At 43.8% G+C, this 14,315-nt stretch overlaps 1 protein-coding gene across 6 annotated transcripts; it reads left to right on the forward strand.

The window, feature by feature from the left end:
- The first annotated feature begins 1,649 nt into the window (after positions 1 to 1,649).
- On the forward strand, positions 1,650 to 13,927 carry fam83ha (family with sequence similarity 83 member Ha). 6 transcript variants are annotated; one of them, XR_008415843.1, is made up of 7 exons: positions 1,650 to 1,868; positions 5,817 to 6,268; positions 6,347 to 6,511; positions 7,086 to 7,210; positions 7,295 to 11,027; positions 11,249 to 11,325; positions 12,491 to 13,919. XR_008415843.1 is itself a non-coding variant. In XM_053875845.1 (6 exons), the coding sequence occupies exons 2-6, from the start codon at positions 5,825 to 5,827 to the stop codon at positions 11,273 to 11,275; spliced, it is 4,494 nt and encodes a 1,497-aa protein (XP_053731820.1). In that variant the 5' UTR covers positions 1,650 to 1,868; positions 5,817 to 5,824; the 3' UTR covers positions 11,276 to 13,926. The 6 variants fall into 6 exon arrangements, 3 of the variants coding, with proteins under 3 accessions (XP_053731820.1, XP_053731819.1, XP_053731821.1); XR_008415841.1 differs by having other exon boundaries at positions 7,295 to 12,324; positions 12,491 to 13,927; XR_008415842.1 differs by having other exon boundaries at positions 7,295 to 11,325; positions 12,491 to 13,921.
- Positions 13,928 to 14,315: the final 388 nt, after the last annotated feature.

The raw sequence follows: 14,315 nt of genomic DNA on the forward strand, positions 1-14,315 counted from the left end.
AAAGTCCATATTATTATCTTTTATTGGATTTTAATTGCGTTTTATCAACAGTCATCATCTACTCAGTGCTCTGTGCAGCCAAAAAAGGAGCCAATACAAATACATTTGTGTAATACATTTACAACCGTTTGCTGTCGGATAAAAATAAAAGTACTTTTTAAAAACTTTTTTACTTAACCAAACAAATAAATTATATATTTATATTACAGATGGGACTTTGATGAGTTTATTACTATTAATTAATTATATCAAAAATAATTTAATTAAATTTCACAGTTTTCTCTCCAGACAACAGGGAACCTTTGTAAGTGCAGGAGTTCCTGGTCCACTGGTCACACTGATGCACAAGACACGTGGCAGCTAGGATGATAACAACAACAACAAACATGGAGGAATCCCTGAACAAAAGCATTTTCATGTTTTTCGCTACACAATGGCCAGGGTTTCCACCACTCTGAATGTACTTGAAATTCTTAGAAAATATTTTCAAGACATTAAAATAGCTTTAGTTTAAAGAAGGTGATATAAAAACTTGAATATAGCCACCATTGTTGTGCTATTGTCAAACTGATGCAAAATATTTTGTTGTTTAAATGTATGTATGGGTCCATGATTCAGTAATATAAAAAATTCATTCAAGTTGAAAACACCTCTTCAGAGAAAAATGATCCCGATAACGCAATCTTAGCTGAGCAACACAAAGATCTGATCATGAAAATGTGCTAAGTCTGAAAATATAAGGATAAAAAGACAACAGTAAATGAAGCCTTGTAAATCATTGGGCTTGTCGTGTGGAACACGTTTATCGCCTTGTAACGACACATATCGTCAGCTTATTACTGACAGAGCTACTTCCTGCGTGACGGTGGCCCAGTGTAGGAAATGTGTCTATGGTGAGCAGATCATGTCACATCCACGCCAGGGTAACCTAAGTTCAAGTGCACCTGGTCAGGCTCCCAAAAAAGGAATGAAAAAAGTCTCTTCATCAGGAAAAAATGGGCAGTGAAAATAGTGTTTTTGCCAGGTCAGAGGCCATCCCATCCTCCAACTGAAAGACTGTCATCCAATATTGTCAAGAGAAGATGGCGGACTTTGGAAGAACTTGAAACTCTACACACTTACTTTCATATCTTGAGAATTTTCACGGGAAATACAGCAGCACTTGTAGCGAAAACCTTCCCAGAATGTAGTGGCTCTGCCCCAGGCCTTCCTCCTAGCAGCAAGAAACACCTCACAAATGATCTGCTCGATCTTATTTTACACGATTATGTGCAGACAAACTAATCGCACAGCATCACCTGTGTTCTTGGATATTAGATGTGAAACACCGTAGTAAGAACAGTGTCTGAACTGCTGCATTTCCAATGAAACGATGCGCTTGGTCACTGCTTAAAGAACCGGTCTGATCTCGGGCTGAGCAACACAAAGACCTGAGTGTCAAGATTTACTTTCAATATCAAGTATCTGATTCATTGAATATTTCAGTGGGATAAGGAACATGATTTAAGGACAATAGAGGGTTAAACTGTCTGCCTCGATGAGGCGCGGTTCGATTCGGCACCAACCAGGACACGGGGGAGAAAGTCCAGCCGCGACGGTCCGGGGTCAAAAGTCAGAGATCCCGGTGGACTGTGACGTCCAGAGGCGCTCCGGATGAGGCGGGGCGACTCAACTTGAGCTCTGCGTGAGCTGTGTGTCAAACATTCTCGCCAACATGCCTCAAGCATGACAGTAAACTGGTTCTGCTGGGTGACGGGGAAACAGCACCACAAGACTCTCGAGTCCCACTCGGAGCTACAACGCGACGCAAGAGGGAGATGACGCCTTCACGGACCAGTCCGCGCAAACTCTGAAGCCGAGGACTGCGGGTGAGTGCTGTCGTCGGTGGTTTATTTTTCCCCAAAAGTTACTCTCAATCCTGGCTCCTGTCGGTTTGTCGACGTGTGAAGATGCCACCGACTTCTGACAGGGAATTTGAAACCACATCGTGAACTTGTTGATCCGTTAAAACTTTGACAGCGATGACAGGAAGTTCGCCAGCAGCGCGTTGTTCACACTTGCTCTGTAGCGTTTAAAAACGCTGCCTACCTTGTTTCTTGACCCTTTACATCCGACATACGTCGTTATTTTCTCGAACTTGTTCATGAAGTTGGTGAAGTGTCAAGAGGGAGGAGCCACACCCAAAACTATCTGTTCTGTGACTCTCTCCATTCAACATCGGGTTTTTTTTTATCAGTCAGCGAAAGATCATTGTTTTGAGCGAAAAGTGTCGTGAAATCAGAGCTAATATATCAAAGAGACGTGGATGTGGAGCCAAAAAAAGATATGTGGAAAATGTATGAACTACGATCGTGACTCCTCTCGGTTGAACAAGTCAACACAGTGAGCAAACATAACAACTCATCTATTTGCCTGGATATACAAATGTGTGTAATGCTACAGAACCATGCGACCAAAATAAAGTTTTATTGTCTATAAAAGCAGTCAGGCTATTCACAAGCATCTTTATTTTCTCGGTTACTCAACGCGTTTCCTCGACAGAGATGCATTAAAATACATATGGCGTTTATTCGAATTGAATATTGATGTCACTGGATAAAAGAAGTTTTAAATGAGCAGTAAAAGGCTAATACACATGGTAATGTTGGATGATACTTCACTATTAACTGTAGAATAAATAAAAATGAAAAACAAGTTCAGAAAAAGGACAGTTATGATTTATGTGTTATGACGTATAATATACCTAAGAAAAGTGAAATAATGAAATATGTATGGTTATCATCTCGCCTGTGTGTAAATATACTCAAACCTCAACCCAATTCATAGCAGTAAATCTTAGATTTTGTCTATTCCCAAACTTCCCAAATATTTGAGTAGTGACTAATCATTGTACAAATGTCTGTATTTGAAGATGTCTGTGAAAAGTTCAGCAACACACATAAGCACCCGCCAAATTACTGCTACTATCAAGTTGCCTCTGAAATCTATGTTGCAAATAGTTGTTTCCACTTACAAATATTCTTCAGTTTTGACTCAGTGTAATGTTAATAAATGTCTTTGATCGCTGTCAAAACAGTTGCACAAATAAGCAGAGAGATAACTCAAGTTGTGTGTGAGTTATTAAAATAGTTATTTAGTCCTAAAAGCGTCGAAACACATTGAATTACTTGTGTTCACTACCCACTCTACTTTATATCTATAGACATTGTTACATGGTAGTATAGCAGTGTAACGTGTTGGTGTCAGTAAAATCTGCGTTGAACGTTTTACAGAAGGATAAAGTGTGGGACTGATGTCAGATCATTAACTTGGTTAACAATGCCAGGTTCTTTGTGTTCGGCTTTATTGGCTTTTGCATAAAAATGTCGGTGGACTGATATTCTGACCACTCCAGCTTAATCATTGACTCTCAGCTTGTGTGTTTTTGCTCCTGACAGACCTCTCAAATGAAAGCTCTGTGCCTCATGATCAGATTGAATCAAATAGGATTTGAAAAAAAAAAAAAATTAAATGATAAGTTTTGTTTTTTTTTTGTTTTGTTTTCATATGAGTTTCATTGAGCCTGAATGCCTCCACTTTCAGTCCAGCGATTCTGGGTCCTCCAGGCTACAGCGAGTACAAAGCGGAGGCCTTTGCTATGGATTTGCATGACTCTTATTTTCTTCAGTAACAATGATCTGAAAACCAACCGATGAGCAGTATTCAGGTCAAGCCACTGAACGTCATGTCCATTCCTCCTTACAAGCTTAAAAACATAAATAAATAAAAATGTGTGTTGAATGCTAAAGTTCATGCAGCTATTGAGTGAGTCACTGCGCCTGCTCTTTGGGGATTCAATCCTGATCAACTTTATCTCAACATGTTTTAACTGATTCTGAAGCAGGCCGGCGTTTGGAGGGTGAAGCGCGTCAATACCGCTCCTTGCCTGTGATTTATCTCTCCCATTTAAACTCCATTTAGAGGTTTATGGTCTTTTATCTCACGCCCACTGATGAAAGGATGTCAATGCACATAGTTCTGCACCTGAACAACTAGTTTGGTAATCTTGCTGATCTTTCCTCGCTGCTGAAGGCCTTCTTTAACATTAAACATAAATCAAAGGGTTCTGACTCGACGAGTGCTTTGGTGTGTTCGATGCCGCGACACACTGATCGACTACAATACAGCCGTCAGGGATCTTCAGAAGAAGAAATCTGGCAACCTGCTGTACATTCCAGATGGGTTTAACTTTGCTGTACTGGCAAGCATTTAAAAAAGGGTGAGCAAGCTGGTGGGAAAACATCAGCTGAATCTCACGTAAAGCCCCTGACCTCTGGTGGACAAACCTCAAATCACCCCCTGCTGAGGCAACACTGGGTGACCCGTAATATCATACCCCCTGTTCAGTTCGATTTCCTGGCCAGAGAATATGTTGAAAAGTGCTGAGTGTGTGTTTTTTTTTAAGATAAAATATGTGCGTATTGTTCAATATTACTGTGACTTTTTGACTGCTCAGATGTTCTCCAACACCACAGTTTTTGTCTCCTCCCTCAGAGCGAACACAACACAGTTGCTGGGTGCGTTTAGCTCGGGGCTCAACTGGCAGAAGGGTTTTATTTACCCATCATTAAACTGTTAAATTGCTCTCTATATGGGGTTCTGCATATATCTTTGTATATCTCTGTATCACATCCATCTAAAGCAGTGCCTCATTGAAAAAAACCCGGGGCACACCACCAAAAGAAACTTGGCCAATAATGTCTTATAGAAAATCCATATTCATTTGTGAAAAACTGTAGCTACTGACACTCGGTTGTTATTTTTTATTGACGGACAGATCAGCGCATCAACACACTGGAGCTCTACAGTCGAGTGGAGAGAAAGAATGTCAGTCAATCCATGTGATCTCCTCACCTTGGTTGCTCCTCAACACCTTCTCATTGTTCATGATTTAATGTCATCTTTATCTCTCCAGTTTTCAGTCCAACAGATTGTTCAGCAGTTACTGCACTGCAGGTGAATCTGGTCCTCCAGCTGAAGTGCTGGGGGCTACCGTAAAGACAGTTACACAAGCCCTTAACCCGGCAGCTTTCAGATGTTGTTTGAATGTTCTAGCTAGGATGAACCCTTGCAGGGTTACAGTCATTCTAAATATGTCAGCGCTGACGAAGAGTTGATACCTGACGTTTCAAAGGCAGTTTCACCTTTTAGGGCTCAACATTGGTTGCGTTTTGCAGAGGACAGTGTGCAAATTTATGAGCCCTACCTGCCAAAACCTGGCCATGTTGGAGGGAATAGGGAAATGAACATCCGTTTCAATGGTATAAGTCTAAAACAGCGGAGGCAGTAAAGCTGTTGGTGTCTCTGTTGGTTGTTTACACTTTTTACCGCATCGCATCAACACACGGAGGTCCGCAAACCTCTCACAACCCGCCTCCGACCTACCTCCCATTGGAATCCTCTGAATTTAAAGTGATGGATTTGATCAGACTTGTGTTGCTTGTCAGTGGCAGTAGCGAAGCAGCGGAGGCTACTTGTTGCTTCTTCCGTGTCCTTTCTTTTCTGCACGCTCAGCACTTTCATCAAACATCGCCCTTAGTTACTGAGATTCCTCTTTTGAAAGTGCCAGGTAGTATTACCGAGTTATTCAGGTGCAGGTCTGAACTGGTGCTGGTGCCTTTATGAACACCTGAACAGCTTGACCTGTACAGTGTGGCCAGATCAGAGCAAATATTACTGAAACTATTGGATTTCACTTGTAAACAATGTCAAAAATGTGTTGCTCATTCACCTCAGTCGCATGATATAACGTGTTCTTGTTGTGTTGGTCACCTCAGGTTACAGTATGGCACGTCGCTCGCAGTGTTCCTCCGCCGGGGACAACCCTCTCCACCCCAACTACCTCCCGCCTCACTACCGCGAGGAGTACCGCCTGGCCATTGACGCTCTGGTGGAGGCCGACTTGGATGGATACTATGAGTTTCTCCAGAGAGCAGACGTGGTGGATTTCCTGTCCCCCCCTGAGATAGACTACATTCAAGGATCGGTCCAGCTGCCGCAGCAGAGCTCCAATCCCGACCACCCTTATTTAGAATCCGACGGGGAGGGCTCCTCGGACACTTACTGGCCGGTCCACTCCGACTTGGAAGTTCCCGGTTTGGATCTGGGCTGGCCTCAGTTTCACCACTCCAGTTTGCCTACAGAGGTCACAACCCTAGTTAACCCTCCCGAGCCTGACATGCCGAGTATCAAGGAGCAAGCGCGGCGACTTATCAAAAACGCCCAGCAGGTGACGTGACGTCTAGCTTGACTTGAACCATCCAGCCGTTTACACCTTTGGTCTCAACTGTTCTCCTGATCCTGACAGGTGATTGGCATCGTGATGGACATGTTCACTGATGTCGACATATTCGCCGACATTCTCAATGCCGCCATGAGGAACGTTGCCGTCTACATCATTCTGGATGAGCAGAACGCGAACCATTTCACCCACATGGTGAACAACTGCAGAGTTAATCTCCATGCGATCCAAGTAAGCCTTGTTTGCAGAGGAGAGTGAAAGATAGTTTTGTTTACTCTGAAGATAAACACAAATGATGAAAACTTAAAGACACAAAGTGATCCATGATACATGAATATGCTTTTCATTCACATATCTCATTGAAACATGAACATGAATTACTATTCAGATTTAAATAGTTGTACAGTTATAACCACGTTTTAAGCAAAAAATCCAGTTGAAATAGTCTTTTATCGGTATTAAACAGTTAAAAACTGGCAGTATTGTCAAATGGCTGAAAGACAGTAAAAATGTATGTTATCATGAAACAGAGGCAAAGCTGCATTCACTCATAGCACAATTTTTAACACTTTAACAGCCTTACTTCTCAAAATAAATCAAACCTGTGTATAATTTAGTCAGAAGTCTAGTTTGTATCAGTAGCTCAGTAAAGCATTTCTCAATTTTAAACTCATGTTTGTGCTCTGGTTTGAAAACTCTTCAGTTATGTTAAGCTCAAATAAATAGATAAATAAGTGATCACAATGTAAGTTAGTTGAGGAAATGCAGGTGCAAAACTTGTTCCTTCTCTTGCTTTGTCTTCCAGTTTCTGCGGGTGAGAGTTGTGTCCGGCATCACATATCACTGTCGCTCAGGAAAATCCTTCAAAGGTCAAATGATGGACCGTTTCTTGCTGACCGACTGCAGAGCGGTGCTCAGCGGAAACTACAGGTGGCGCACTCGAACAGTTGTTTTAATGATTTGTTTGGGGTTGAACATTGAAGTAATGTTTCTTGTCTTTTTTTTTTCGTAAAGCTTCATGTGGTCTTTCGAGAAGCTCCACCGCTGCATGGCGCATCTTTTCCTCGGACAGCTTGTTTCAACTTTCGATGAAGAGTTTCGGATACTGTTCGCCCAGTCGCAACCGCTCCTTATTGACAATGTGCCGCCCCAAATGGAGGAATTTGGCCTCTTACCGAAAAGGTCGTATCCCAACATTAGAACTTCGTTGCACAGAGATCCGAGAAGATTTCTGTCGATGGATGTTCCCGGTCAGGATGAGTGGGTGAGGCATCCCTATGAGGACCGTATGGACGGAGACTGGAGAGTGACGCAGCTAAAAAGGCAGGAGACCGTTCCCGGACCAGTGGATATGTACAGCAAGTTTTCACCGCAGCAGTCGCGGATTGAGATGCATTATGATCAGGGTCACTCAAGGATGCCCAAGATGGACAATGCAGCCTTCAAGCGACACAGTTATGCTGAAGGCGGCCATGGCAGATACTCTTTACCGTTCATGCAAGCGCCAGCACCACCGGACCTCGATGTCCCCGGCAGGCAGTTACACAGAGGCTCTCAGCTGAACATCGGGCCAGAGGCCGAGTACAGTGGCCATGAGAAATTCTGGAATCAAGACTATCACCCAATAGAGCCCTATTCAGAAAGGTGCTACCTACCTGACCTGGGACCAGCCGATGCCTACGACCCTGTGGCGAACTACCTGGCCTCCACTAGAACCAGAGACTTCGATCAGGGACCAGACAGATTACAGATTCCAGGTGACTTGCCTTTGAGCAATAGGCGGCTGAGCGGTGGGCAGGTGTATCCTAGCCAAATATCACCCACCCCCTCAAACACAGTGGAGGAAAAGCCTTTTTTGCAGGAGTCCAACGTGGACCGAAAAGACCCCATGGTGAAAAAGGGCTTAAGAAACTGGAGACTTAACTCGTATCTCAGTGCTTATGATAATCCAGTCGATGAAGGGCCGTCGTTGACCCCTCCATTGGCTCAGGATCCTTTTGAAGAGCCGCCGCATCCAGTCGAGCTGAAGCCTCAAGCCGTGGAATTCTCAATACCAAAAATCCCGAATGTCCGAGAGTTCCGAGTTCCAGCGATACCCAGGGCCAGTCAGATTCCCAGTTACGCCAAAACAGCTCTGTCTGATCAGACGAAAAGACAGACGGAGGAGAACACTCAAGTGCCGGCTGTGACCAAAACCTCCGAGCCCATAAACCCTGCTGCACAGACAGAGACCAGAACACAGAGCCCATTAACCCTGAGCGAGACCAAAACACCTGGAGAAGCCAAGACCACCCCGTGCCCGTCAGAGTCGTCATCAACAACCACCGACGGTGACAAACCAGAGGAGCTGGAGCCGAAAGAGCCCATCAGTGGGCTGCTCAGGCGCGAAGAGTCTTTCCGCCGGAAATACAACCCTGGCATTCAGAGGAGCTCCAGGTTGAGATCTTCTCTGATTTTCAGCTCGCTGGAGCAACATACAGACTCCAAAACTTCTTCTGAACAGCAAGACGAGGAAAGCGACAAGAAGGAGACGGAACTGGCGAAGCTTCCTTATGTATCTCAGGTGTGGTCCCAAAAAAGAACAGCGAGAGAACCATTTAAATGGACTCCGAATGTAGCCTCCACAACCTCTGACAGCTCCACCACCAAGGCTGATAAAACTGATGGAGAAGAGTCTAAAGAGGAGAACTCAAAGGAAGACGCACAGAAGTCGAATGACCCAGCCTCAAAGGAAACAGATGCAGAGCTAAAAGATCCACCTGAAGTGTCTGGCCCCAAACCTTCTAAAGCTTCTGAGCTGCCGTCCATGTCTTTTCTCAACAGTTCTCCCTTTTTGGACATGAATGATCCGGATCAGAGGCTGATGTTTTTCAAAGAGCTGGCAGCCAAACGCAAAGCTGCCAAGGCCATGGAGGCTGAGAAGAGCTCAGAGAAAGCAACAAAAGAGCCAGAGATTAAAAATGTCGTCGAACCACAAAAGGCGGCTTCATCCGTTCAGAAGGTTGGTTTGGTGAATTCGTCAGAATCAACAGAGGCTTTTCCTAAAGAGGCTGTGAAGGTTGACCTGCAGGTTGATACAACTCAAAGCTGTGAAAACGTGTCTACTGATTCGGAAAAAATGAAACAAAAGATCAGCCAGTTGGCAGCAGCGGTGCATATTTCAGAAGACATGCAATCACATGACTCTCAGGAGCTGCCAAAACTTGCTGTCAAGGATGTCACCGCCGAGGCTGCTCTGAAGACACCTGAAAAACTTGATGTTGTTCCGTCACCTGTGCTGTCAACGGATGAACGCAACACACTGACTCAAGAGTCCGACGCACCAGTCGACATGCCATCCTCCTCCTCTATATCGATTCACAACATAGACGATTCCCAGACCAACAAGTCAGATACACTCCCCACCGCTTCTACACTTCTCGCTGAATCAGCTACAGAAAAAGAAAACACGTCAGAGTTAACCGTTTCCACGGAAACGCCCTCCACTGATAGCAAACAGCCTCCCTCCTGCACCCTATCCACTTCAAGTGCTCCTGCTGAAGACCAAAACACTTCCAAAGATGTTCCAGCACCTCATGCTCCCCAAGTAGAGCTGTACATATCTGAGGAACCGTACCCCGCACCATCCATCCAGCCTTCTGAAGGGACAGCAGAGAGACCTTCTGATATAGACTCAACTCCAGCCTCAATAGATACAGTGTCAGAGGCGACGTCAGCAGTTGACCCAGATATTTCTCTGAACCAAAGTAGCCCCCTTCCAAACGTAAACATTGATAGTACAGCTCTGCTTTCAACTGACTCACCTGCACCTGAAAGTAATTCAGATGAAGCTCCTTGCTCACAAGAGCCTGTAGAAGAGGTGGAGACAGATGACGTTACACCTGCATCTGATGATACTGTAGCTAATGTGCCTCCTGTGGAATCTGACTCTGTTACGCCTGCAATGAAGGAGCATGTCTCACCCACGCCCAGCCCTGCAGGTGTTCTGACAGACACGCTCACACCGTCTCTGCAAGACTCACAGCAACAAGAGGCCCCCCAATGTGAACCTGATCCGACTGACCTTGGAGCAGATGAACTGGAAGTGGAGGATTCAGCTGAGTCCGGTTCTTCGACCACTCAGGCTTCAACAGAAATTCAGACTTTGACGGAGACAGGGGGGCCTACCACCGCCCTCACCCCCATCTCAACAGAAAACGGACTTGAACCTGAGTCTGAGTGTTTAGAAAAGAACACTGTCAGTCCACCGCAGCCTGCTGATGATGTTGATCTGGCTGCTCAGAGTGAAGTAGAAAAAGAGTTGCCAGAAACTGCGGATGACAAAGTAGCAGTTGAAGAGTCTGCTGAGGAAACTATATCTATTGAAAAGGCAAATGATCAAGATGATCAATCCAAAAGTGAAAAGACAGATGTCAAGATGGACGAAGGTCCGCCTCCATCATCACTGCCCAAACAGCCCAAATCTCGCTACCATTCGTCCACCGCCAACGTGATCTCAAGCAGCAACCTCAGAGACGACACAAAGCTGCTGCTGGAACAAATTTCTGCTCACAGTCAGAGCAGGAATGAGATGAGCAAAGAGGCTCCTGTTACAGACGACGAGAAGGAAGACGAAGCCGACAAGATGGCGAACGTAGGGGTGAAGCCGAACGGAAAAGGGCGGCAGAAGACGCCACAAGAGCGACAGGTATTGCTGGAGAAGATCCAGAGCATGAGGAAGGAAAGAAAGGTTTACAGCCGCTTTGAGGTACGAACGCCCGAAACACGTGAAAGAATTGCTCTTTTTGTTTGATACGATCCATACATTTTACGACAAAGCTAAAACTGCTGGCATAGTGTTCACATTGAAACCATGAAAACACTCCTTTGACATGTCGGTTGTGGTCCTTTCAAGCCACCGACTGTGGCCTGCGGTAGAGTCCAGATCTCTACCGCGGGCTAAATTCACACTGTTTATACTGTACACAGCTCTTCGTGCGGCACACTGAGTCATAATCTCCCCAGCATATCCTGGGTCTGTCCCAGGGTTCCTTCCTATACCTGGTGTAAGTATAGAATGAGCTTGCCTTGCGAAATCTGCTCAAGCTGCCGGCCTGCTGACGACTCTGCAGTATCGCTCTGGGATTTTTCAACTTTTTGCTTACCAAACGCAACTTCAAATAAATGTTTTAGTCAAAGTTTTTACTCCACATGAAACATTTGACTTAAGATGCATAAAAATTTGCGACGTACCTAGTGCATATACTTTCAATTTCTATTAATTTTGTCAAGGGACTAAAAAAGGCAAACATTGTAAAAAGTTGAACAAAAAGTACTTGTCAGGTTGCTGTTAAAAATGTTTGTACGACAACACAGTTTTTCTATGACCACACTAGGGCCCCAATCGAGGAGATGGAGGGCCGCATGTGGCCCCTGGGCAGTACTTTGCCCTCGTCTGCTCTGGAACATTGCAGACTTTTACTTCTTAAAATATGTACATTTTACGGACAATATTTCCATTGACAGTAATAATAATAATAATGAACTTAAGAGCCAAGATAGTTTGGATAATTCTATACATTTTTTAAGTATATGAAGAGTCATTCAGCGCAAACTCAAACCTCAGAACCTGATAACCTCTGCCTCTCCTGGAATACCAGAAGTAACAATACATCTCTGAATATAATATAGTCCGATATTGGCTTGTGCTTCTTCCTGTTTGGTGACAACACTGTGTCATTCAGCCAATCAGAGAAGCTCACTTTCATAAGGTCGAAGCTGATTCTGCTGCTGCCAAATGGGTCACCTTCCCACCAAAACACAAGTTGTAGCTTTTTGTTGACATAAATGTTTCATGTGTAGCAAAATGAGGGAAAAAAATTCAAGCCTTTCTTCAAGCCTGTGCTGCCCTCAGATGGTCTGGGAGGGCCAGCTTCGCAGAAGGCATGGTCTCCCATGGTTCTGGGGGCAGGGCTTCCTCAATGATATTTGCTGGGTGAGGTGCCCTGGATGCGCTAATGGGTGAAAAGGTTCATTTTGTATCCAGCCCTGGAGGCAGAGCCAAGGTACGTCATGAAGGATGGGATGCCAAAAGAAGTATGAATGAATGAAATATGATGCAGAACCTCTCCATGTGTCATGTGTTTGCCATGCTGTCGCTGAGCTGCATTATATTTGAGATGTTTTTGATGTGTCAGTGATATGATTGCTCTGCATGTCTGTTTTCTACAGATGGCACCTTAAGAGACTAGAAGAAGAGCGTGGAAGAGAAGGCTGAAGCTGGAATGTGGAGTCAGCTATTTCGCCCTGGGAGAAGTTACATTTTTTTCATGTGTAACTGTTGACATTGACACGGTGGAGAGTCACACTGACACAATCCATGGCCCTGAGTGTGTCTGCTTATGGTGCGTTCACGGACTATACTGACTGCATGGGTAAAGTGCAATGTTCCTCTCATTTATTGCTCGCCTACACCCATGTAAACACGTTTTAAGTCGGAATGTAAGTATTATTCTTGTAGTGCTGTTAAAGTAGCATTTTTTAAAAAAGTGTTAAAATACTGCTTTGGTATAGAAAAAGATAGGTTTTATGAAAAAGAATACATTGTAAATAAATATCTATGTGAGACAACTTTATTGTAAATATTGTCTCCTTTCATGTTGAAGTTGCCTCCGACATGTTCATGTACTGTGGGTTTTATATTTGTGCAATTGTTGACCTTTGCATTCATTCCCATTTAAGCAATCCACTGTGACACAAGTATCTGACAAAAATAAAAACCTTTACTTGGACGTGAATATTTCTCGAGAATAACATCTTTGTATGAATCCACTGACAAAGGATTATGGACTACTGTAAGTTTAATTACGCATCTTTAAGTGAACGAGAGTGTTGCATTTGCGGCCAATTCAGCGGCCAATTTAAATGGTTCAGCATGGACGCTAGTAATCTTAAAATCCCATTCACTAGTAAACTGTTTGAAAAGAAGTGTGCTTTGAAACTCCTTCCATTGCAATGATGACATGCCAATGAGCAAAAAGACTAATGTTTTTCCATGCTGTGTGTCTTATGCCATCTACCCTGCCTGTGTAAATAGGAATAAATATGACATTCTGCATATGAAGTGAGTGTGGACTGAAAGTCTCTAACCTGGGTCGTGGGCAGACCTCTTATGCCACCTTCTGGCGGTTTTTATTTGCTGCTTTAAACGTCTTAAACGTTTCTATGTCATGGTGACATTCACATTAAAGTTTTTTTTTCAGGTTGCAGAATATGAGAACGTATCAAGCCTTGTTAAACTGGTCTGGCGTCAGAATCGCACACACACAGCAAATATATGTACATAAAAAAATAATAAGTCTCATTTCTTGAGCCTATGAAGACACCTCAATTGACCAATAAAGGTTTTCTCCTGTTCCACGTAGTGTTCCCTTTGTCTAGTTTAACATAAGTATATTGTGTGTCCAGTATGAACAGTGAGAGGTTAGAATCCCTGGGACTTATGTCTTTATTCATTCACACATGCACACTCATGCACACTCCTAGTTGCGCTATAATTGTTTGCACTCTCATTGTTAACTCGACACCTATGTTTTGGTTGTTTATGTTTGTTTGTTTTTGTTGTTGTTCATGTTGTTTTTGTTGTTTATGTTGCGTTTTACACATAGTTCAATGTTGTATATGTCAGCGATTCTTAACCACAGGGCCGGGGGACCATGGTTGGGCCGCGGGGCCCTCTTAAAGGGCCACTATAAGTTTTTTTGTTTTACTCCTTTGGGTCGTGAGGGCGGCGAGATGCTCAGCTTTAGCCACAAATTTTGGCAGTAATGGATCACTGCATTGACTTGACAGCTGCAAATCTGTGATAGTAAACAACTATGGGGAAGTTCTTGAAAAGTATAAAGAAAGTGATGGCGCCCCCAACAGTAAAAACTGTTCATGAAAGAGACTGTTGAAGTAGTTTGGAAAATCAATTAGAATATTTTATGGCGATACTTTCATTTACACTTTACTTATATCTTATAATATGAAGTTTAAGTAAAACCTATTATTTTAT

Source organism: Synchiropus splendidus, chromosome 9 (genome assembly GCF_027744825.2).
Source record: "Synchiropus splendidus isolate RoL2022-P1 chromosome 9, RoL_Sspl_1.0, whole genome shotgun sequence".
Lineage (NCBI taxonomy): Eukaryota > Metazoa > Chordata > Actinopteri > Syngnathiformes > Callionymidae > Synchiropus > Synchiropus splendidus.